This window comes from Zootoca vivipara, chromosome 2, assembly GCF_965207765.1.
Source record: "Zootoca vivipara chromosome 2, rZooViv2.hap1.1, whole genome shotgun sequence".
In the NCBI taxonomy this organism is placed as follows: Eukaryota; Metazoa; Chordata; class Lepidosauria; order Squamata; family Lacertidae; genus Zootoca; species Zootoca vivipara.
In genome coordinates, this window is record NC_142584.1 from 38914589 (window position 1) to 38940830 (window position 26242).

Here is a 26242-nt window from a genome sequence, read left to right on the forward strand (position 1 = left end):
CATTTTGAAGATATACTGATGCAAGATGGGTGGCGGAGGTAAATGCATTTTGTTGGGGTGCTGACTAGGGTGGCCTATTTATTTTCCCCCACCAAAAAACCATTTAGTTCTAAAACAGGACAGATTTTGGGGCACTGTGGGTTCATGATTCCTCCATATCATCTCAAAAACTCCACCCACAAAAAATGCAGTTTATATTTTTGCATCGGTTACTATTGAAAAGCAATGAGCATAACAGCACCATAGAAAAAATAACTGTTTATTATAAAAAATATGCATCAGACTCACATTAATATAATAGATTTACATTATGACAAAAGAAAATGACTGCACTTTCTGTGTGTTTGCCTAAGTCACAGGGACAGAAAGTGAGAGACAGCTTAACAATAAAGCAGTGAATGTTAATGCCAACATAGTCACATCAACAGCGAATCAATGAGACAGAAGTTAAAGTGAAAACACATTTCAGCAGCACCCAGTGAGCAGATCAAACGTGATGATTAAATAGTGTTAGAACAAATATTGTCCTTTTAAAAAAAGAAAAAATGGTATTGGGGAAATCCACAGTGTGTTGCTGCAAGCAAGACCGCTTTGCAAAAAGCTCAGACAAGTCAATTATTGGCGAGTTTGATGCTTGTTCCACTTGTAGCGAATTCTGTCACATCCCTCCTTCCATAGTTTAGTGCTGCAACGCAGCCTGGGAGGGGACAGATTCTATCACCAATACAGTTGAAATTAAGCACCAGTGAGCACATGAAATATTTCACAGGGAATCTAACTGTCTTCTGCAGCTTTTTTGTCTTAGCAGTTTAAATAGTTTTTGTAATAGCATATTATAAATCAGGGATGGGGAACATGTGCCACTCTGGACCTCTCTCAATCACCTCCCTGGCCATTGGCCCTGAGGGGATCCAACAGCAACTGGAAGGCCCCAGGTTCCTCATCCCTATTAGAAGTGGCAATTAATAAAATAAAGATGTGGGAGAAGTGCTGGTCTCCACTCCACTCTAAGGGGTGTTACTGTGATTTGTAAAAAATAATAATCCTCCATATGCAAAATTGTATACAGTGGTGCTTCGCTAGACGAATGCCCTGTTAGACGAATTTTCCGCTATACGAATAGGTTTTGCGATCGGAGGTTGCCTCGCAAGACGACAAGGTTTTCTATGGCCGCCGCTTCGTCTTACGAAGCGTGGCCATAAAAACCTCCGATCAGAAAACCTACAGGGCATTCCTCTAGCGAAAGGGGAACGAGCTGCAGCACAGGAAGAAGGCAAAGGAAGATCAGCTGAAAGGCGCTGACAGCTGTCACCGCCTCTCAGCTGATCTTCCTTTGCCTTCTTCCTGCCCTGCAGCTCGTTCCCCTTTGTGTTCCGCTGGTCTCTGCTGGTGAGGGGCAACCGGCAGAGACCAGGGGAACACAAAGGCTGTAGCACGGGAAGAAGGGGAGGATCCTCCGCTCCCCCCCCCCACCGCCCGACACTGCGGGGATGGGACGAGGCTGGAGAAGCCTCGTCCGATCCCGGGCAGTGTGTCGGGGGGGGGGAAGCTGAGGATCCTCAGCTTCCCCCCCCCCCGCCCAACATGGGCTTGCTAGGCGCCATTGGAACAGCGGCTAGCAAGCCTGCTTTTGCGGGGGGGCAGCGAAACACCCCCGCATCAGCTCCGGGTGAAGCGCGCCGATGCGGGGGCGGTTTTGCCGGCTGCCTTCCCCTTGCCAAGGGGAACGCAGCCGGCAAAACACCTGCGGGCAGGGGGAGGGAAGAACGGAGGATCCGATGGTCCTCCCGCTGCCCGACAGATCCGGCAACCCTGGGATCTGTGCTTTTTGTGATGGGGGGCAGAGGAACGAACGGGAAGGGCTGCTTTCTCCCCGTTCATTCCTCTCCCCTCACCGCAGACAGCAAGGAGAGCTGTGGGGCTGTTGCCGCCTGTCTCCCTGCCTTCCAGGGAGCCAAGCGAGCAAGCGCCGCCTCCAGTCCCCGGAGCCCATAGGAACACATTAATTAACTTTTAATACGTTCCTATGGGAAACGGTGCCTCGCAAGACAAAGTTTTCGTTGGACGAATTGACCGTCGGAATGAATTAATTTCGTCTAGCGAGGCACCACTGTATTCCACAAATGGAGTAGCCATTGATGTTTCACATGATGGCAGCACTCTAGATTACTGCCTGCATTGCACATTTACCATATCAACATACCTTTTTTTAAATAAATAAAAAATGCCTTCCACCCTTGCTTGACACTTTGCAAACGCCTTAACCTTATCTTTCCCATCTCCTTCCTCCACACAGCTGACAAGGAAGCTGAGGAGTATTACTCCAGAAAGAGGCACCTCCCAGACTTGGCGGCCAGGGGGACCCTCCCTCTCAACGTCATCCAGCTCTCCTCCCAGAAACAGACCACTCAGAGGGAGCGGCCGCGCCGTGTGATGCGGGCCATGTCCCAGGACCGAGTGCTGTCCCCAGAGAGGATCATGCCGGAGGAGTTCAGCATGTCTTACGAGCGGATCCTCTCTGACGAACAGCTGCTATCCACTGAGCGCCTCCACTCCCAAGACCCGCTGCTGTCTCCAGAGCACTCGGGTTTCGGAGAGCAGTCCATGTCGCGGGCTTTGTCGCACTCAGACGTCTTTGTTTCGACGCCTGTCATGGATCGCTATCGGATGACTAAGATGCACTCCCATCCCAGTGCCTCAAATAACTTGTACAACACCTTGAGTATGAACCAAACGTCTGCCAAGCGCCAGGCCTTTGCCTCCCGGCGGCACAACACAGTGGAGCAGCTACACTATATCCCAGGGCACCACCACCATTACCGCACAGCCAGCAAGACAGAGGTGACTGTTTGATCAGAGACACTGTGCATTGTAGATAATCCATCTATGGACCGGGGTGGCTTCAGTGCCCTACACTGCAGTGGCCTTATGGCCAAGATAACCTCTAACTCTATGTCTGAAAAGACAGACTCTTCCGACAGTCCTGTCTGTGTTGTTTTGGAAATTCATCTACATGTTATTGACATAAAGAGGAAAAAACAAAACCTGAACAGGGAGAGGTGATGCAGGTAAGGTGTCCTGACGTGCCCAGTTTCTGTCAAGGAAAGCCATTCAGATTATGGCTCCCTTCAAGGGCTTGCCTGCAGCTACTCTCTAGGGTTGCCAGGCTAGGACAAAATTGGCGTAATACGGCCAAATTGACAAACCTTCCAATCCAGCGTAATGGGATTCGGTTGTGATCCTAGTGCTTGACAGAGGTTTAGTTTTACCAGGACTGTCAGCTGCAGTCATGACTGAGGCCAGTTCCAGCCAAGGTCCATTCTGTAAGACAGAAAGTAAAAACTCCAGTCCACCTAAGCATGGTTCTTCCAGGTCATTGGGCAAATTCCAGTGGTAAGCACTGTTACCCAACTCCTAGACTGAGTGACAATGCCTGCCACGGTTGGAAAACCGCATTGTTTTACAGGTAACTGTAGAACAGAACTACTCCAGTGCCTATAAGATTGCCAACCTCCAGGGTGGTAGGAGGTGGATTTGTTTATAAGCACAATTCTGCTGATAGGTGTTTGCCAGCCCCCCACCTCCTCTTCCATCCATCCTCATATGTAAATTCCCAATATGTAAATATTTTTTTAAAAAAAGAAATGGGACAGAATTGCTTCTCTTTGCAATAAGAGGCACCAACAATAAGTTGCAAGAGATGTGGAATAGCTGCAGCCTGATTGTCATGCCATGAAAAGTTGATCACAGCTCAATCTATGCTTGGCTTCTTGCCAGCCTGCAGCTTTCAGCTACCCCTGGGAAATCTTCAAAAAGGCTAGTTATTTTACAGGATTTCTTAGAAAGATAGTTTTCCAAAGCTTTTTTCTTTTCAGCCCTCCTGCCCAATAACATTTTTTGGGCTGCCAATCTTGCTGCATCCTAATCTCATCCTGCAGGTGCTTGTTCCTCTTGTATACTAATTAGGCACATTGTACAGTGATAATTAGACACTGGGTGTCTGTAAATTCTTTCCAAGAAATATTTATAGGTCCAACTTTAGTTGGAATTTGAATATTTGGAACAGGTGTAAATTCTAATCTCCCTGCCTGGTCCTGACCTCCGTTCCAACAGCTACATGCAGTGGCTGAGCCTGTGTAAAAACCATGGACTATTGGCTCATTCCACTGTGTACTTGCATCCCCATGCTACAAGGTCTTGCTCCAGTTCTGCACAATGAGATGTAGAGCCCCTGCATTAAATAGGACCCCACAGAGCTAAACAGTCTAAATATGTGCATTGAACAAAAGTTCTTGACATCAGTGGCCTTCACTGGGCAGCCTCATGAATTTCCCTTCATGAGCTTTTATTTTCTCTGCATTTTTCCAGAGAGGCACGCATTGGAAAAGTGATATCCTGTCCCTTTTTACCAATCAAGTTTAGTGTACAGCACCAGCCAAAAGCAACCGCAGAGCTGCTTTTCATTGGTGTGTTGTGTTCGTAGGCCACAGATCAGAGCCATAAGAAACACTATACTTTGCTTAACAGAAACTGGGCTGAGAAGGGAAGAAGGCAAAGGCCACGATCCATCGTTGCTTATGTTCTATTCCTGAGCAACAGGCATACACTCTGAAGTGTTTGTCACAAGCTGCAATGCACACAGGTATGGTCACACAGTAGTGGGAAAGGGAGAGGCAGTTTTCTCAATAATTTACACCGAGCATAGTCATCTTCAAACAATCTCTGGTGCCCAACATAGCTGCCAAGTTATCCCTTTTTTACAGGGATTTTCCCTTATGCTGAATAGGCTTCCTCGCGAGAAAAGCGAAAACTTGGCAGCTATGGTGCCCAACCATATGAACAATAAAAAGCTGTTGACCTATTAAAGGGTCTGCTACAGAACCTCTCTGGAAACAAAAGTCTTGGTGACATCTTGAATATGATATGTCAAATATATAAGGTGTATCATTCTGATTTGCCATGATGTAAACCAATGGACCATTGGTTACCTGGGTGAAGCAGGCATCAGAGAGGAGGAAGGATACAGTCCCAAGCAATGAAATGCTACAGGTAGACAAGACAGGCCTAGTTATGAGAGCCCAGGGGCACATAAAGCATTACTGAGGGGGACTCTGTTTCCCAAAGGTTGCTACAAATATATCTGGCCATCTGTACATTTCCCACTAGAATGGCGTTCTGTTGTCCAATATTGTATGGCTCATTTTCAGGCCACTTCTTGGCCTGTTCTACTGAAATAATAATCTGCAAAGCACTATTGGCCTTCTCATTTCCTGCCTGTTGGACCTTCTTTATACAGTATGCAAGCACTCTGGTTGCTGCCGGAAACTGCAGCTGTGTGACCATGAATCCACTCTGTTGCCGCAATGTTATGGGAATCGCATCGCCTCAAACGCTGCAGAAGTGCCCTTTTGTGTGTGGCGCAACCATGCTGCCTGCATACTTTGCAAAGCAGGCCTTGGCCTCCCAGCAGCTCATATACCCTACTGAGCTCACCAGTACATCCTTCTGTACAAGTCCTCTGAAGAAAATGCAGAGCCAAAAGTGTTACCCCTAAGTCAGTCATCCCCGAACTTGGCCCTCCAGATGTTTTGGGACTACAATTCCCATCATCCCTGGGTCCTGTTGGAGGGCCAAGTTTGGGGATGCCTGCCCAAAGTGAAATCTCCATGGAGTCACATCTGCCTGCAATTTGGCTTGATGTGTTCAGAGAGGTGTTACAGGATAGGTGGACGAGGGAAGTGAGTGGTTCTGATTACCAGTACTTTCTCTCCTTAACTGTGCTCTGAAGTTAGATGTTTCAGCTAGCATCTAGTATCAGAGCCACTTACATCTGGATGTAAGGCCTCCTAATATCAAGCCCATCAAAACAAGTGATTGCTCCCATGCTGCTTGTGAGAAGTGTAGATAAGCCAAGTGTCCTTCAAGTTCTGAGAATACCAAATCTTCAACATATTGCTTAACCTCCCCCCCCCCATTTATATCCCTGCCTTTCCACGGAAGAGGGTAAAACCCACCGCCACACGAGCAGAAGTCAGCCTCTCCTTCCCCTGCACTCTCCCCAAAATCAGCTTCAGCTGAAGCCAGGAATCAAACTACACATGAAATCCTTTTCAGTTGACTTCAGAAGCATGTAGGATCATACTGCAAAGGGCACTCCTTCAAGTACTCTGGGCTCAGTCCATTGAGGGCTTTCAAGATAATAAGAACCACACTTTGAATTTAGGCAAGAAATGAGTCACTACTTACTGCCATTGAAACAGGACCCACATGTTCAATTCAACATTTTGCATCCATTCAAGTTTTCCCAGGGTATCGCCAAGTAGTAGCAGGTGTAGCTGTAGGTTTAATACAAATATTATCAGTTACCTGAATTTAACATCCTAACTCCAAGACAATGTGTGGTATTGAACTTTTTTTTTTTTTTACAACTGTTATGGAGTGGCCATCTTCCTCTTCCATATGTTTTCTTCCTCCTGAGATTGTGAAGGCTCAGTTCCTGCTTAGGTTGAACCCAAGGACTACTCAGTGATTTCAGGGAGAAGGAAAGGCAGCCCTGACTTAATCCAGTGCTGCAGCAGGACAACCAAGACTTGCAATGCAGGTGTGATATCTGAGCTTTTAGCTTGGTGGGAAATACAATAATAAGCCACATGAACATGCTTCCTCTAAGCAGAGGTCTCCATCATCACATCTCACCGGTTCAATTTCTTCTGCCTAACACAGAGCCATCTGCTTAGCCTTCTCATTTCAGGAGTAATTCCCCTACTCTGATAAGAGCAACTTAGTCTTTGAGGACTTCTCAGAAAGGGTTTTTGTTTTTTTAAACCTGCGAATTTCCAGAAAACATTCAGGTAAGGGTTGCTTTATGGATGGTTGGTTCCAAAGGCAACAGATCCAGCAGGAAATCCCCCCAAATATACATACCCATATGACTGGAGTGTGAACCTCTCACACAATGAGAAAGAGTGGGGGTGAAGTGGGGTGTATCCCAGCTCCTTGCTACCACTGTTGTTGTTGCCATGCTCCCTAAGGTGGAAGGATAGAGCTCACATAGACTCCCCAATCAAGTTAGAACTAAATTGCATGGGGAGCGTACATGAATAGGACAGTTTACCAGTGGAGACATTTGCCTTCAACTTATGGAGGGCAATGAGAACGTGGATTAGTGATAAGGGAGCCATTTGGTTCTATTTGCATTTAAAGGTGAACCAACCTAATTCACACTTTCTGAAACAATATATGAACCAAAACATAGCCAACCTTAGAAATTCAGTTCTCTGCATTTTGCAATGCAGTTGTCCAGCCAAGTAATGTATACAGAAATTCATACCTTGGAGGGATGTGCATAAAAAGACATGTATGGGTGAAGCTGCTTTGCAAAAATGTGTACATTAAGGGAAATGGCATACAAACACATGCATATTAAAATGGGGAAAATCAGAAACACTTGCCCTTCCCAACAGTGACAGAAGACAAAGCTAGAGCATTCATCCCCATCATCTCTCTCATGCAAGTCTACTCATATGGGGAACTAGAATGAATATTTTTTATTCGTTTACTTGACAGAATTTTATATACTGCCTGATTATTAAAACAAAAACATCCAAATGTTTTACACACACAAAAAACACCACCAGGGCTCTCAAAAACGATATATGCAGCCGGAGGTGGGGTTTGGGAGAGATTTGTAGTTAAAGGCAAACCAATTTTAATTGAAATGTCTGTGCAGCTGAGTGAGCAGCTGCAGTGCAGATTTCAAAGGCACCTCTGGCTGCATGGACAGTTCTTTCCCCAAAATGAGTCAGCCTCTTTTTTTTGTTTGTTTGTTTGTTGCTTCACCTATGTTCAGCAACATGTGCACACATGACAGGGAACCAGAGCCAAATACAGCTCCCTGCAAAGTATCCTTGTATAACATGTTTGCTGCTTTCAATTTTCACATTTTAAGGTGTGCCCTTCCGTTTTTAGTTTTTATTTAGCCTTTTTATCACATTGACCTTCCAACAAAATTTTCCAGGATGGCTAACACGAAATCAATAGCTTATGTGTACACAAACAGCAAGCCCTGGCGCAGGCCCCATCCACACTTTCATTTCCCCCATGATTTCAAGTCACAAGTCTGAGAGGTTTCTTTCCCAAGGAAAACCTACTGTTTACTGCTAAATCGAAACAAACGCCAATCCAGAACCCGATCAAAATTTCTTCCAATTCAGCAGCAAATGGAAAGTTTTCCCAGGGAAAGCGGTAAGGCAAAAAAAACAAAAACAAAAAACAGCAACACCTCTCTTACCTGTGACTTGCAAGTGTAGATTGTCCTACAGCTGCCTTGGTTGGTCCTCCTGTGATTATAGCATCCCCTGTAGGTCAGTTCTTGCACAGCCCAAACCGCATTACAGTCTGCTGGGTTGGGTTCAAATATATAACAAGACTGGAAAGAATGAGAAAGAGTTAAAGATGAACTCATAAAATTGTGCAATCCTCAGAACAAATAGACAGAAGGAAGTCTGTGATACAGAAAACAATTTTAATGCATGCACAGGAAATGTCATTTCCTAAATGAAGCAATCTTGGGCTAATATAGCTAAACAGCTCCCCACCCCCGTGTGTATGTTTTAGGGTTCCTTTCTGGTTTTCAAAAGTGTTGCAAATGCCGCTTTTGCTTACCACTTCTGGACAACGTGCACAATGCAGCCCATAAGCCACCCAGCTGACAGCCTACATAAATCAACTGTTGAGCAGCCAAATCCTCCTTCTGGGGTTCTTCTGGGGTTTTGTTTGGAGGGCAAAGAGAGTATGAACGCAAGAGGTGCCCCAGAGTGGTGAAAGAACCCGCCCAGCTTCTTTACAGAATCTCTTGCCTTGAGATACAAGCCCCTTAACACACTTCAAATTCTCATTTCTTCCCATGGTCAAATGTTAAATCGAATGTTAATCACAGGCTGAAGTGAGCTGAAAGCAAAGGGAGAAAAGCCCTGGAATAATTAGCCCTCCGATTCTAGTTCATCTTGGTATAAGTGACAATGTGCAAACATTATCATCTTTGGCAATGCAGAGGTGGGTGCCATGCAGTGACATGGCCTTGAAGTTGTGAGCAAAAGAGTGTGGTTAAAATACCCAGTGGCAGGGAAACCTTGGAGCCTTCAGGTGTTGCTGGGCTACAACTCCCATCATCCCTGACCCTTATAGCTGCACTGGCTGGGCCTGATGAGAGTTGGTCCATAAATACCTGGGGAGAAGGAGGACCCCATCCCTGCCCTATGGTTTCCTATTCAGCAAACAGTGATTGTTGATTCACAGCAACTAACGATATCAGTCATCCTGGCCTGGCCTGACTGTATGGAACGCACATTTCACACAATAAACCATCTCTTGGATGCTGAGGAAAGTTAACAAAGATAACAGCTCTAACTCTATGACTTGTTAGCCAGCTTGAGATTTCTTAGCAGACCTCCACTGGAACCATCTCAATTCCCTGTGTTAATTTTTCACAAGGGTTAAAACTTCAAAAACTAATGTAATGCTTTCCCAGAAACATCTCAGCAATAACTCTGGATTGGCTCAGTTCTCAAATAATAGCTACCTGTATGTTGTGTGTTTACTGCTTATCAACAGGATGGTTCAGCATCATCTCTGAGGTGTCTTCACTGAGTTGTTGAGGCAGCAGGTGGAATCAGTTCCAAACATTATACTTCATCTGCCAAAGGCCTGTGAGAATGAAAGGAGACAGACATATTCTGTTCTTATTATATTTATGTAAATCTGGGGAAGGGGGGGGACGGCTAAAAAGTCCATTATCTCATTAGTTAGCAAAAATGGCATTTGGTGTCTCTTTTGTGACCTTTCATGATTTGTGGAAGTTCTCACCAATGGTGTAGAACTGCGCCTTACTGTTGCTCTAACCACATGCTTTGCAGTCGCTTCTTCAAGCCTTCATTCCATAAGCTGACAACAAGGAATCCTTTAGCAAGAGTTAACTCTTCTCCAAGGAAGCCAGATCTTATTGTAACCAGCTTAATTTGGGGGATAGCTATTTCCTGAGGGGAAGGTTGAATGTCCAGCCCTCTTTGTGCTTTAGCCAAGTTTATGGAATCCATGTTTATTCTTCAGTAGTTCTGACAAGAAAGTACATTTGTTATCTGTATCTTTGCACAGACTCTTGGTTACGCATTAAGCTTCAAGGCAGCAGTATTTGACTGTTTTTCTCTGTATTATCCTTGTTGTTATACTTACCTGTAAAAGCACATTCTGTAGGTACTGTAAACAAAACTATTACCAGTTTAGTAAAAAAAATAAAAAATTAGAGTCTTAAGGATTTTTTTCCACTTTTGTCAGTAACAAATATTTATGGATTCAAAAATAAAGCAATTTCAACAGAAAAAAAAAGCTCTGTTCGCTTTTGGTACACATAAGAGGTCATCTTTCTTGGCTGGCTTTGCAAACTTTGTAAGCAGAGAGGTAGGCTTGTGCTTGTGTGTGTGTGTGTGTGTGTGTGTGGACGTGTGAAGAGCAACTATAAAATCTAGCACGTCAAATTCTATAGTGTCCTTATTTTACTTTGTTAACATGTACAAAAAAGGGGGGATGTGCTGCCTGCACACAGAGGGCTATTGAGTTACAAGAAGGAGTTCTCTCGGCATACTTGAGAAAGGAGGCACAACATTTCAGCCAGCATGCAGCCACACACAAACACATGGCATTCCATAGCAGAGAAATCTCAAGACTGCACAAGAAGGATCCACCTGCTTCCAGATCTGTACCATGATGTACAATAAAACACGATCCCTTCACTCCTGCTGAAAGGTTATTCAAGAAATCCAAGAGCCCATTGATGACTAGTATCTAGATTGGAGGAAGGCATGGTGCTAGACAGTGCTTTTTTCTAAAAATAAAAAAATGTTCAGGGGTACTCTCATTTTCCTATTCATATTGAAATACTGCCCCCAAATGAGGCCAAACGTAGATTCACATGTTTAGGGGTGTGCATACCCCCCGCATACCCCCATTAAAAAAGCACTGGTGCTAGACAATCTTAAATCTGATAAATCTGAGTGATTTATCAGTATGTCGTCCAAAACAGGTTTGAAGTCCATACCATGATATCGGTTTCATAATTCTTACCTGGCAATATATTGTGAATCATAATGGGGGGGGGGAGATCGCGCTATGCAAAAATCACCATGTGGGAAAAACTGAAGAAGGCGCATAGCCTCTCTTGCTAGCTAATCAGCACCAGGACCCTCCCTCCAAATCCTCCATGAGGCTCCAGGGAATGGCTATGCAGCAGAGGAGCAAGCCTAATGCTCACTGACCCATGTAATTCAAACTCCACTACAGATAGCAATCTGCTGAAGCCAGAAAATGCTCTCAGAGAAACCCAGGTGTAAATGAGAGGCAAGCCACACCATTTTGTGCTACTAAAGACCAACAACAGGGGGGGTAGGTTCCTACGGGAAGAAGGCAGAAAATGAATAGGCAACACACACGCACACACAATTCATGAATAGGCTCTTTGGTGGTGAAGAATGTGGGGCTGGGGGGGGGGGCTCTAGCCAAAAGCAGCTGTTGCACAAGAGGATCCTCTGTAGGCAGACCCACCTTGCACACTCATAGCTGTTTTGCCAGCGGTCATTCGTTACTTAAGCTTCTCTTCCCATAGATTTGTGGATTTAACACAGTTCATGGACCTGTAGCAGTCTGATGAGCAATGACAAGCCAGCAATGGCATGCAGGTTGTAGCCCCCTAAATAGGCCTGAGGATAGGGTGGGCAGGGACACGATTGACTTCCTTGTGTGTTATGTCACAGGCTGGGGTGCCAACTTGAATAAAATATGGGGGGGCCCTGGTAAGCCCCACCCTGCATAACTGATCACAAGATGTGGCTCACACACACCTTTTGAATGGCAATGCCCATCAACTTGGGGGAGCAGCCCCCTCAAATATTTGGGGGGGGCCACGAAGGGACCTCAGCACCTAGAAGTTGGCTCCTATGTCACAGGCTAACGGTCTCCTCCCCTTCTGAACTCATTGGCTGGCCAGAGGCAACCCGAATGTTAGGACAGAGCAATGCACAGACCCACTGCTGTGGTGTTGGAGTGAGGCTACAGCCTAGGAAGACATCAATGAAAGCCATTGTACAGCCATTCCTCAGTAATTATCCCACGCCTGCGCTGCAGTGTCTGAATTCAAGGCAGAACCCCTCTCTCCTCCTGCAGCTGCTACACCTCCCTTGTTCAGTCTATTTCAGGCAAAGCAGCTGGCAGGTACCAATCAATGTAGTTCATCATCTCTTGAAAGGTTTGCCCCCATTGCCTTTCCTCATTGACCCAGCATCAAGAACCACAGGTATCAGAGTGCTGCTTCACACTAGGTCTGCTGGATTTAAAACCTCTCTCTCTCTCTCTCTCTCTCTCTCTCTCTCTCTCTCTCTCTCTCTCTCTCTCTCTCTCTCTCTTGCAAGTCAGGCTCCTTTCGGATAATTGGATGGATCAAAGTGCAATAGAAGCACACCAAATGAAGCCTTGGAAGTGTGATTCATTCCCCACCACCACTACTCCACCTCCATCTCTTCCCCATATTCAGTCTTGTGCCTGTTGAGCTGCTTCATAAAGTGAGGTGGAGGTTCAATGGTTTTCAATATGGAGAGAATATCTTGCTAGGCTAGCAGGCAGGAGACCTCTATGACCCTAGGCCATCAGTAGTGGTGAGCGCATAGCTCTAAATGTGCAGGGTCAGCTTTTGTTGTCATATCCATCTACACAATGAAACAGAATGCAGTTTCCAGTAACTAACCAGCAAATAAGTGGCACCAAATAATGCAACCATGAATGTGATCTAGAAAGGAGTTGGACAGACTCTTCTTCAGAACTGGCCATTTCTACTAGCTCTTCCCATTGCCCATGCTATGACGCAACATTGCCATCACATATGGATGACTTTGGCAAAGCCTCACAAGGAGTCCAATACAAGTCCACATTTCATGATGAAACAGAAGCCATAGTGCAGTGGCTAACCTGGCTCCCTCCAGAGGTTGTTGGACTACAACTCCCATCAGTCCCAGCAAGCACAGCTAATATTCAGGGATGGTGGGAATTGTAGTTCATTTTTTACTTTATGAATTTATGTATCTCTGTCTACATTACCGGTAGTCTCAAGCCACATGGGTTCCCCACCCCTGCTTAAAGCATAAAATCAGCCATTTGGAAAGGGAATGTGTTAGAAATGGCAAAGGTTCATGGCATGAGGCTGGCATGCAAATAGCTTCAAACTTTTGAAAGGCTACTGTTTTGTTTTTGAGCAAGGAGCCATGCAGCGTGAACTGAACTGAATCTCTCCAAAAGGGAGATTTTTAAAGCCTGCATCTTTGCTAACCCAAAGATTGCATGATCCTTTTTGTAAGTACTTCTCTTTTAAAGGCATTTGGAACCATTTTTTCTCATTTACTTTTACTATACTGCCAAAAAATGGAGACTTGTTTGCTGTTACTTCTGAAACTATGTGAGTAGAACATTCACTTATTTGCAAAGCTAAGTTTCTATGATTTATTCTATCCTAAATATTTTCATGGGGAACATTTGTTTAAAGGTGGATGAGGGCAGAGGCAAATCTAACCAAGTTTTAATCTGCCTGGAGCAATCACCATTGTGCTAACTTTGTTACAAGACAAGACAGTAAGAATCTCTTTTCCAAACCTCTCTCTCAAACATTTCCGTGCCAACCCCCATGAGCTGGAAGAGCAATCGCTGACACATCCTGCCTTGCTATTGGCCATCTTTGCCCCAGCAGGACATGAATTTCAGCTTGTGTTCTGAGCAGTTTCCTGTTACAGCTCTCCAACTCCTGCATGTGCTACACTCCTGAAGGACACCTCATTGATTTTGTGTCTGGCACCCACCTGGACTCTCATTACAAACTGCTTAGCAGATGTTATTTGGCATTGCTCACTCTCTTGGGCCAGGGCTTTATGACATGATGTGGACATTTTGTGCAGCATTTTCCCACAGTTGCTGGCAAAGGGAGGAAGAACAAGAGAAACGAATGAGGGATTTATCCTGACACTACCTCCACTGCAGCCTGGTGCCAACATCAGGCACAGAAAAGCCACGTTCAGTCTTCCTGCAGGCCAAGGAGGGACCATGCCATGGAGGTCCCTTTGAATCAACTGAACATTAGGGGTGGGGGGTATTGTGCATTGCTCAGAGCCGCATTCCTGCTTCAAGTTTAAGATAGACATCATAGGGCTGGAGGGTATAGGTCATCCGTTTCCATTCCTACACATCCTCAGAAGATCAATCCACATCTTCCTATGTCTGCCATGGGTTCAGTTTTCTTTGATAAAGCTATTTAACATCCTAAATGCCCAGATCATTACATTTGCTGGTAAAAATGGGGTTCTCCTATCACAAAAGTGTGTTCCAAAACTAGGATAGACCTAACAGAGCCTGAAGTCCAAACTCAACATAAGAAGAGCGTGCTGGATCAGGCCCATGGCCCACCTAGTTAACAGTATCCTGTTGTTACAGTGGCCGCCTTGTATGAGCCAAATGCTGCAGTGCCATATTCCCTACACCGCCACTTGCTAAAGCCATCTCTTGTGGGGTTGCCAACTTTTATTTTTGAGAGGATTCTGAGCTTTTAATGCTGAGCATGACTGGATGATATTCAGAGGATGAAGCTCATCAACTCCCTGCTGAGAAACAACTTCACTTACTTCCTATCTGTCACGCAGCCCAAAAAGGAGTAGTCCTGGAAAGGGGTGGGGAAAGTTGGTAGTCCTATGTTCTGTGCGCTAAAGAACTCAAAACCATTGTGACTAAAGAGGCCGGTGACTCAGGCAAGCCTTGTGTGGCCTGTATTTCATCACCTCTGCCTTTCCCTAGTTAATTTCCCAGCAGGATTGCATGATATAAAGTGATGCAAGCTGGCTTCTGCCTTTTGGGGAGATGAGCAGAAAATTAAACAGCCCCCAGCTGGCAGAAATCAGCACTTTCAGAAACAGATTTCCCAGTCTTTTCCAGAAGAGCATGCTGAGCATGATTCTTTGAGAAACTCCCCCCTGTGGATGCTGTTTTGTAATAAATGGGAGCTGTGCGGCTTCCCAGAGGATCATGTCCATTCTCATTGTGTTCTGGAACAGGCCGGCTGGTTTCACATTAAAAAAAACAAAGAAGGATGTGTAGCTTTCCTGTGCAGAACCAACTGGCACACTCCACTGTATCTGTCATTTTCATTGCAACCCTGCAGCTGTGCCTCTGCTCCGACACTGTTGTTATATTGTTATAATATATTTTTTTATACCACTGCCATCTTCCCTGACAGGGACTCGAGGTGCCTTGCAGATAAAATTAAGAACAGCTAAGAACCAATAATTAAAAAATAGTTGAACATTGATAGGATTAAAACTATATATACACATAGTTATAAAAAGATCTCCACCAAGGCAGAGGTACAAAACACCCACCCAGGTAGTGTGGGTTGGCCTCCTCCTCTTTTGACAGCCCCATCCTCTCATTATGCAACTGCCTTAACCCTAAACACCTTCTCTCTCTTGACACCTTATTACTGGGTAGCCAAAATGGCACCCTCCAGATCTGGCTACCTTTGCCTTTTGTGTTTAGGAGAAATATATAGACCCCTCTCACTACTACATCAATTATCCAAGTGGGATCCTTGGTACCTTCAACAATCCTCCAGCCCTGGACGACCATGCTTTTGCTTGCTCAGTTTATACTAGAAATACAAAATCATCTTCATCTAAAAGTGTTGGAGTGCATGTTTGCAGCTATGGTTGGTTCACTAGCTATGGCACCTTTTGGACAGAAAGGACTTGACCACCACATTCTGTGCACTGGTAGAATCCTAGAAGTATATAACTGCAGGGATGGAAAGGACCCTGAGGGTCATCTAGTCCAACCCCCCACAATGCAGGAATCACAACAAAACCATTCATGGCAGATGGCCATACCACCTCTGCTTAAAAACCTCCAGTAAAGAAAACTCTTATAGCACCTCCCACCACTGGGAGAGGGTGATATCTATGGCAACCCCTAAGTTGTAGAATTTTTGCTGTATGCTAAAGATACATCTCTTTACCCATGTCTTTGTCCTGAACCTCTGGCCTACCTGGTAGCAAGTCAGTATGCCGAGGGGGTCAATCCACACAAGCTGAGTCCAGCAGTCAGGAAGCAATGTTCAGGGTCAATCCAAGTAGCCAAGTAGCTGAAGTCCAGCAGTCAAGATATAGTCCAGAGTCAAACCCGAAGCACAGTCCCGTAGAGGTCCAGGAGAATCCAATCCAAGGTTCATCGGCATGGGCAGTTGAGCAGACACAGCACCTCAGCTCTGCTTCCCTTTGGTGCTTTGAGTGCTGATTGCAGCATCTGGGTCTGATGAGGCGTACGGCCCTCACCTGTCCCAAGCCTGCTGCAGCTGAGAAATCACACACCTCCTCCCAGAGCTAGTGAGCCCCACCTGGCTCTCGTTTATCTGTATAGATGTGTTTTTCCTTGTGTTTGTTATAATTGGTTTTAGTGTTTATACTATTTTCGTGGGTTGCTTCAGGTTCACTTTTGTGAGAGAAGCAGCTTATAAAGTTAAATAAATAAAGCAAGCAATGGAACACAAGGCATAGAATTTTCCAGGAACAGAATTGCTAATGTGAGCAACTATGTTTGGATCCTCCAAACACAGAGAGCTAAGCTCTGATGTTGTGGGATGATGAGAGTCGTAGTCCAACAACACCTGGAGGAGGGTTCCCCAACCCTGCTCCTAAACAGTTGGACCAGCTGGAAAGACCCCTTAAGCACAAGCCCTGACCTAAGGCAGCAGTGCTCCAGCTGTGATTAGGAGGTGAAAGGAAAATGCCTCATTAGTATGAGCACAGAAGAAGCCGCTCTGGGAAATATCAGGAGAGAATCATTGTAAAGCAGCATAAATTTTGAGTTTAGGAGTTGTCAACGGTTGCAGTACTGGGGAAAGGTTTCTTGCGGCACACTTTGGTCTCCTGTGGTGTTACTGTACAAAGTTTGCATCAGCAAAATAACATGGGGTCCAAAAAGATACTGAAAATGAAATGGTGAAGCAAAAAATGGACCAGGACAGTTGTCAAATGAAAGACATGCTGCAGAGAACTGGAGAATGCGAGCTGTACTGCATTGTTAGGGGACCAGACTAGAAAGATGAAGAGACTTTAGCCAGCATGGTTTCTTTATGTGGCAAGTGGAGAAGCAAGAGAGGTATTTAATATTTTTCACTTCGATGACAATGCAGATAAAGCAATGGGGTGACACAAGTTTTGATTAATAAATCTGAGGCGTACTGTGCACCCAGCAGAAATGTTACATATGAAAGGCACACATTCTTCACTAGAGCTCAGAGTACAGAAAAGAGTAAAGACTCATATGTGACTAATTTAAAGCGGTTAGCAGGGAGTGGTGTCAATCATGTATTAAAGATCACACAGTTTGTGACATAAAGTCAGGCAGAATAAAAGTCAGATTACTAAGAGTGACTGGTTTAACTCTGGAGTGGTACACTTGCTAAAATGCATAAAACCAGAGAACCAAAATCTCAAGAACCCAAGAGATATGAAGAAAGCAGATCTAAAAGAACACTTTCAACTGGCTACTGTAGACAAGATTACCAATAAGTTAGGAAAACTACTTAAATCAATACCAATTATCAACCAGTAACAAAAGGTATTAGCTGTGTAAATTCCACTCACCTTTTGGCAAATACAGTTTAAGAACATAAGAACCACCCTGCTGGATCAGACCAAGGGCTACCCAGCATTGGGTTCCCACCCACAGTGGTTGACTAGATGCCTCTGGGGAGCCCACCAAGACGACATGGGCACCCTCTCCCACCATTGTTCCCCAGCAGCTGGCATTCAGAGGCATTACAAGAATGCCTTTGTACCCATGGCAGTTTCTCTTTTTGCACAGGCCCCAAAATGCTGGCAACGGAAGAGTCAAAATATGCTTTCTAGCACGAGAGTAATATTTGTTTTATTGAAATCAAAATTTATAGCACACTTTTCCCCTCTAAAAAGTTGCCTAAAGTGGCTTACAAATTTAATCAACTATAGGTGCTTTTCTGAAATGACTAATGATTATCAACTGAGAAGGAGTCAATTCTTATGAAGCGAATATATCGCTATGTATCTCATGCTGTCTTATTTGTCGGTTTCAGAAACAAAATTGAAGGATTTTCAAACAGCTACTACAAATGATAGAGGTTTACAATCTTAAAACGTACAATTTAGCAAGGCTGACTAGAAGTAAGAATGAAAGTTCCCAAAGATAGCTATAGGTATTGAAATTAGAAAGAGGAATTCAAAGAACATGATCACCTGGGGGGGGGAGTAATACAGTCATAATAGCACAAGTCCTATGAAAAGAAATTCTAAATATCATGCAACACAAAAATCACCATCAGAATTACATTATGGAAAAGAACTACTAAAGAAATAAAGAAATGATAGGGCAGACATATGTGCTCTAACTGATGATTTGGTATCACCATGTAGATGGCATCAAACATCTGAAATAAAAATTTTTAAGCCTGTGTTATTTTCTCCCTGTGACATTGAGCAGAGCTTTTGCAGGTAGTACAGGGCCTTTTACAGGGCCGTCTTAAGCGCCCCTGGCGCCATGGTGCACCGGATCTCTCCAGCGCCCTCCTGCCCCATTTCCCAGCGTGGTGGGTGGGCAGGCAGGCACAGTGCGATCTCTCCGGCGCCCTCCTGTCCCGTTTCCCAGCGCGGTGAGCGGGTGGATGCAGCGCACAGCTGCGCGGCGGACCGGCAGACTGGCCGGCCAGCGAGCAGGCGCAGCTCGCAGCGCCCTCCTGGTGGGCCGGCGCCATGGTGCCCTGCGTCACCCAGCCTACACGTAGGGCCGACCCTGGCCTTTTACAGGGGGAGGTAAAACTGCTGGTGACTCATTGTAACTTGTTTGCAAAGTATTTTTAGGATAAAATTGCTTGCATCTGCCAGGACCCTGCCCTGGCTGCCCTGCTACAGCAGTTGAATCTCAAAAGGTATCCAGAACACTGTCTAGTCCTGTTGTGTTTGATGAGTTTCAGTTAGCAAGGCTTGAGGGTGTGGACAAGGTGCTTAATGCCTCCTTGCGATAGGGGTGCTCCCTGGTTGCTTAAGGGAGGCAGTGCAAGACCACTCCTTAAGAAGCCCTCCCTGGATACAGAAAATTTACGTAACTACTGACCAGTCACCAGTTTCCCTTTCTTGGGCAAGGTCCTTGAGAGGATAGTCGTGGGCCAGATCAAGGCTTTATTAGATCAAACTGAGAGTCATGTTTTCTTTAGGGGGGGGGGGCATGTAAAGATAGCAGAGACCAAAGGTTTTCATGAGAGGATGAGGTATTCAGGAAAGCGCCAATGGACCTGGAAGGTAAGGCAACAGTAAGTCAGCTATCATTGTGGTCTGCATCGTGTTAAGTAAAGTGCGTACATTTCAGTCTTTTGTAGCATTATTATAAAAAGTTTGCAGCAAGAGGAGAAGCAGGCTCGAGTTTTCTGAAGGAATGAGACAATTGGGAATAGCGGACAAGCTGCCCCAAATGATATCACACATCCACCAGTACCAGTTTTCCCCTGCTGTGTGCAGAAGTATATGATGTGTTTGAAGATACAGTCTCAATTCACCCAGGGCAATGCTCAGGTCCCATGGACCTACCCAGTGCCCACATGAACTGAACTGTGTGCAGAAGGAAACTCCCTCACACAGAATTCCTCAGTAGACGCCGTTGCTATGGAAAGACATTCTTTTGAGCAAAAATACATTTTAAGCCTGCTGAAATAGGGCAGTAAAAACAAAAATGTCCCATCATTTAATTTATCCTGAAACATAGACAAGCTATTCCAGCTTCCTTATCTAGCTCTTCCACCATTACAGTTTGAAAGTAAAGTTATTCCACATCCCCCAGGTTGCACTTCTTTGCCATGGTGACAGTCACGGTCTCACCCAGGTGAGAAGAGCTGTAGTCGGGGCTGCTGCCAAAGCCCTCATTAATCAGCGACTCAATTATCTCTTCAAAGCCAGACAATCTGCAGAACATATTCAATAAGGTCCCACAAACAGCAATTTATCTCTAATTATCTAATCATCCTTCTCTAAATCTGCCACTTCTTACCAATAATCTTATTACTGTAATTAATTGCAGAGCTCATTAAGTACACAGAGCACAGTAAAAGTGTATACAACAACATCCAAATTCCACCCACATCTTAAACCGGGGAGCAGGATGCCTGGGAAAGATTTTTCTTTCTTCCAGAGAAACCCACAGCAGTATGATCTCTTCAATAATAATAATAAAAGGGAGGAATAGAATAGAATGGCAAATCTCTCAGGTCTCCAGAAGGACTACCCAATAAAATCTCCACCCTTAATGAAACCTATGTCAATAGTTAAAATTAGAGCCAGCCCACCCATAAGGTGACGAGGCGAGTTGCCTCAGGGCGGCAGGATCCTGTGAGTGGCAGCATTGTGCACATGCTGCTCGCTGCCACCAGGCACTCATCCCTACCAGGTGCTTGCTGCCTCCTCCTGCTCCTCTACCGCCACAGCCGTGCTGCCACCTGGAGGTGGCCCAGGTAAGCCCCGCACAAGGGCAGTGGTGGGTAGGGCATGGGGCAGGCCATAGCAACAAGGGTACCTGGCCACAGCTGAGGGGCAGGAGGGGGTGGCAGGGGGCAGCAGCAGCAGCAGTGTGTGGAGAATAAAATTCAGCAGTCTGCCCAGAAGGAGAGACTAGAAGTAATGGCAGGAGGAGGCTCTGCCTTCATCAGAAGAATAGAGCCATGGCTGGGAGCAAGATAGGGGACAACCTCAAGTATTACAATTGCCAAACAGGAAGAAAAATAGTTACATGGGCTGCCAAGACTCTCAACAATTTGCAAGTGGCCCAGGTAGGGGGGAGCTCTATATATCCTAGATGTCATGCATACAGAAAAAAACAAAAACATAGGAGAATGAGGTACTGTAATTTCTTAAGAATAAAAACGGATAACAAACGCAAGGTACAAAATTTGCATAACATCTCACATTAATTGCTTCCAGAACAGCCATTGGGAGTCACTCTGCGGCTTCCTAACTGTGGTTCCTAAGGGTTAACACATTTATAGCAGCAAAAGCTTGCATTAATACATTATTTCAACACATTATTCACTAGACTAGAACCACCACATTATTGACTGTATAGACTCTGCTCAGATCTCCACAAAAGGCCTCACACATTCAGGAAACATTTTAAATTAAGTGCATTTGTAAATGCATGTGCTGAGTTGTCTGGCCAATTACAGGCATTTAATAAACCACTCATAATAAATAAACTGCATGAGCCTGAGAGCCAATTTCAGGATAAAGGCGCAGCAGTAACCCTTGCACAGTAGGGAACCTGCCCGCAGTTGAGACTTTTGTTGCAAATAATCTATAAATTATGTATAGCATTTACCCATCAATGATCCTGCACTGGAAACACATCCACATTCAGCGCGAGAGTGCCAAATAGAAAATGAAGAAATAAATCCTGTTTGTCCCTGAAGAACCCATCTCCAGCACTATGCAATTCCACAGTAGTGCTTCCTCTTGAGAAGCCATGGATAATTTGCATAGAATTTGCCGATATTTTTAATCAGCTTTGCTTCTGTGGGCTGGGGTGGTGGTGGTGTCAATCTCTTTTGCAGATTTGACTGTAGACTATTAACAGTATAGCCCAGCTTCCCGCAACCTGCTGCCCTTCAGTCATCAACGGACTACACCTTCCATCAGTCCCAGTCAGCATGGCCAAAGATCAGGGGAGTTGTAGTCACACAACATGCTCCAGGTTGTGGAAGTCTGGCACTATTCTATTAATGCCTCCTCGGTAGTCCCACCAAGTTCAGTTGTGCTAAGTGGCTATATGCTTGCAGCCTAAATCACCTGTTGAGCAAGTGAGGCACACCCAGGAGTTTGAATGTAGCCACAGTTAACTATTGCAATAAGGAATAATGTTCCATATTACTTGATGTGCATGGGTTGCAAGATGGTTGTTCACATGTTATTATGGTGTTGTTAGGGCACGTTGCCAAAGATGAGAGAACAATGGTGCTGGACTGCAGGGAGCCCAGACTGACCCAAACTTTAGTCTCCAACATTTCCAGCGAACACCATGAGCAGTTAGGCTGCGGTTCAAGGCAGGAAGAGGCAGCCCAAAGGAAAGCTGTGCCAGTTGAGTTAAAGCTGGGGTGTCTGCCCAAGTGATGTATAAAGGAGCATGGTAAGGAAACAGACCCAATAGCCGACTGACAGTATTCTAACCTACTGGCTGACTGCTGTTTCACTGCTACATGCCTTGCAATGCAGTTTTTTCCTACCACAACTTTTGAAAAGCTAGTCTTTTCATAATGGTTTTAACAGGTAGGGGAGGGGAAGTCTGAAGCAAAAATGAACTGTAGTGAAAGTGCACCAACAGCAAATATATGAGAGAGAGAAAACTGTTGAAACCTTGATTTGGGATTGCAGTAACACAACGCCCACTTTGTAATGGGGGTGGGCTTTGAAGATTTGTAATATAGTGTATTGTGACAGCGCAGCAAATGGATTGCTTCCTGCTGATTACAGAACAGCAATACTTCTGCAGCGCCGAAAGATTGGAGTGTGGCAGGGACCTTTCCTATCCTTCTATTGTGCTGTTCAGTTTAATGTGCACCATGAGTGCATTCCAGAAGTTGACAGTTCAAAACTAATCAAAATCCACTGGAAGGGAGCTTGCTTTTAATATTCAAATCACATTAATTAAAATTCCAGGAAACTCTTAACACTACCATGCTATATATGAAGGACACTTAATGCTGACTGGGGGGGGGGGCAATTTAATAAAGGCATCTTACTATTTCTATTTAACTGAAAGTGAATTTGCGGGAGGGAGAGTTTCAGACAATAAAGCTGTTTCACTGTGCAAGCTTAAGTCCTAAGTGAGTTTCATTATCAATGGCTATTAAATTTTCATTAAATCAGTGAATTATAACAATGAGCATCACATATCCATTTGGTTTAATCAGTCATACTGTGCCCTTCCTGCCCTTTAGCCCCCAATTCCCCTCCCAAAATACTGCCCATTTTCCTTGCTGCATTAGTAAGGGGGGAGGGGGGAGGGAAAGGCTGGGGAGCTACAAGTCAGTATCTTGAACAATGGGTTTTATAATGTTGGGCATATTTAGCTCCCCCCACCCCAAGTTCTTTTTGTTATCTAACCGCTGGGATGGCTTATCACACAACATTAAAGCAAGTGTTTGCACTAGAGATGTTTGCCTCTCTGAAAATATACAGTGGGGCATCACAGAATGGTCAGGTGCCAACACTACTTATGGCACAATTGCACATCATTAAACATTTCAAATTCCAGTGAAGCAATTGTACGACCAACAATGTCACTGGCCAGAAATTGATTGATGTCCATCAACCACCCCATGGATTTACACAACTGCCAAGCACAACCTAGGTGTATTTGCCCATTGTTGCTTGACTCCTAGCACCTGAGAGATCATCTTAGAGCTGCCAATATATTGTGGGTTTCAGTAAGTGTTAACCAGCTGGCAGTACATTGGTTTAACTGGCAGGTTATCCTGAGATCAGCTACCTCCAGTCAACCCTGTTAGCATTTGGAAAAAAGGCAATTATCAGGCACAGGCGAAATATTATTACAAAACTTATACCACTCATAAATGTTAAGTTTACTTCCCTCACTACAGCTTCATTCACATTGTTTAATAGCTTTTGTGAAAACTCACTTCCATTGCAGCGTTCCAAGAGTGCAATCTCCTGTAAAAATGAACCATCTGTACAGTGTGTCAGGCTTTGCTCTTTTATGCCTCTAGATGTTGTATGATGTGGGGGCCAATCTTTAACTGGATTTGTCTGGCAAGATAATCATTTTTCAGGGATAGCTGAAGTAGAATGAATCCTTCCTCTGTGTGGGGGACGATCCAGGGTGTCACCCTACAGTGTACATGACCAATTCCGTGGAAGTAAAAGGAAGAAGCACTTTCATTTACACAATCAGGGATCATCACCTGTATCTATACTTTCCCTGCAAAAGTGTTCAGTGCCCTGCAGTCTCTTTAAACCAATCTTGCTAAATCAGATGCACTATTCAATTTCAGGGCAATGCCTCCTCCCTGGATGAATTTATAACATCTTTGTACAGGAAACAAAAGTCTGAAACTTTTTACTTGCATTCTCCCATGGTGGCATTTTTTCATTATGTGTGGCCCCAAGCTTGTAAGAACGACATTTTTTAAAATCTTCCTTGAGACTGTGGTTAAATATGAAAGATGGTATAAAAATATCCTTGAAGGCAGTTCACACATGCATGCATAATACTTGATTACTCAACACTTGATGATTTGCAGCTTCCCACGCGAGCTTGTTTCATGGGAAAACTCTGAGTTCGTGGTAACGGTTAGAGAGGGTACAAAAGTTGTGTTATTTCCAGCCACAATTCAAAGTACCTTCATAACCCTTCACGGCTTATTGACTAGGTACATCCTGACTATTACCTGAAGTCACTGACAGGGGCGCTCTCTCTCACCAAATAAAGCGCAGAAGGTGGCAGCTAAGAGAGACCTTCTCACTGATAGTGCTCTGTCTGCATGGATAGTTCTCCGAATGGATGCTCACCCGCTGCCTGTGTTGTTGCCCCTTCAGCACTGGGCAAAGACTTTTTATTTAGTTTCCTATTACTTTTAAAAACTTTTAATGCTAAGCAGATTGGTATTGTTTTTTGCTGTTTACTAGCTGTTCAAAAATTTTGTTCAATTTGTTCTTGTATTTTTTATTGTACATAAGTCACACAGTAAATTTGATTTGAAGGGCAAATTTAAAAACGATTAAACTTGAGGTGTGATCTGAGATGACTCACACATACATATATATGTCACCATATCACTCTTTGAACGATGAGCACACATGTGAACCAGAATTGAGTATTCCTTCATGCTATTAAAAAACATCCAACCAGGAAACGGTGACTTTTCTGATGGGTGTCTGCTAGGAGAAGAGCATGTGAATTAAGAGTCTAAATCTGCAGGAGCAGTGCCACCCCTGCTAAAACCCACTTGGATGGTTTCTCTTTAGTCTTCAGGTTAAAAGTCCAGACATAGGTTGGACCCCGTTGGCGGGTTTTGTACACAGGACATGGGTACACATTGCGGACATCTTGCTTGTCGACAGGGATGGCTTTAATGAAAATAATCGGCATTGATGGAGTCAGGTCCTTTAGTCGGGCATCAGCAATCAACCCTGTCTGTGAAGGATAGCAAAGGAAAATGTGAGCTTATTTGACCAGCCACACCTTTCTGTTATCATTAATGCCAGGTCCACATGTCTCTGCCTCCAGCCATTCCTATAATCTACTATAACCCACTATCAATGGTTTGCTCCCTAACTTCCCAGAGAAAGGCTACTGCAGAGAAGATTAGAAGTCCTCTGCTTGGCGCTTATTCCTTGCCACTTGCCCTGCCATGGTCCAAGGGGGTGGGAAGAATGGTCAGGCTACAAAATAAATAGCCATCCAATTACACAGCCCCACTGTGCAGAGAAATGTGGCTGTGAAGCCACTGCAAGCAGATTGCCTATTGGCATCCTTTTCCCATGCACCTTGTTGGAAAGGAGGGAAGGAGGAAGCAGGACTGAAGATGTTGTGCTGCCAGTGCTCTCTAGGGTGGGGGAAAAGAAGGTAAGCTCCACCCAAGGAGGTGTCAGTCAACAAGCTGGTCTTGCCTCCTAGGTAGCAGGAGGGACAATACCAGGGAACTCTCCTTCCTTAGAGCACACAGAAAAGCTACAAGCACTTTGCACATTATACCTGACATCCTCACATTAGTGCTGCACAGTGATGAGAACTTACAATCAAATGCAATCTTCTGATCGGTTTATTCACCTTGAGGAAGACCATTAGCATTCCAACAGGCATATACAAATGGTAAGCAATCCTGATCCTTTTGCAACACAAACAATATGTACACTTTTATATTAAGGTAATTCTGATAATAGATAGCGCCTGCAGAGCTTAAGATTCCCAAAGAAGCAAGTAAACATTAAATAATCCTTGTAACAGCAACACTTCTGGGAGCTGGTGTTGCAACATTTCAACTTGCAGTTACATTTAGTTTTAAAAAATATTTTTTGAGCAGGCACTTGTCTGGATGAAAGAAACAAATATGCCCCCATCTATTTTTAGATTGACA

General features: G+C 44.6%; 2 protein-coding genes and 1 long non-coding RNA gene across 6 annotated transcripts in view; 1 reads left to right on the forward strand and 2 right to left on the reverse strand.

The window, feature by feature from the left end:
* The window catches only part of SHISA6 (shisa family member 6), a 256361-nt gene extending 253359 nt beyond the window's left edge, over positions 1-3002 (forward strand). For all 3 annotated transcript variants that reach the window (XM_088661671.1, XM_088661673.1, XM_088661672.1), the window contains one exon: positions 2297-3002. In XM_088661671.1, coding sequence (XP_088517797.1) covers positions 2297-2853 — 557 coding nt within the window. In that variant the 3' untranslated portion in view covers positions 2854-3002. The remainder of the gene's footprint in view (positions 1-2296) is intronic.
* LOC132591741 (uncharacterized) lies at positions 561-8430 on the reverse strand. Its single transcript, XR_009557173.2, has 4 exons — positions 8291-8430; positions 6247-6335; positions 3207-3321; positions 561-697 (listed from the first exon to the last, which is right to left on the reverse strand). It is a non-coding gene; the product is annotated as an uncharacterized LOC132591741 (long non-coding RNA).
* Positions 8431-24812: 16382 nt separating this feature from the next.
* Positions 24813-26242, reverse strand: part of DNAH9 (dynein axonemal heavy chain 9) — a 190399-nt gene continuing 188969 nt past the window's right edge. For both annotated transcript variants that reach the window (XM_088661670.1, XM_035104728.3), the window contains exon 69: positions 24813-25299. In XM_088661670.1, the coding sequence (XP_088517796.1) occupies positions 25072-25299 (228 nt within the window). In that variant the 3' untranslated portion in view covers positions 24813-25071. The remainder of the gene's footprint in view (positions 25300-26242) is intronic.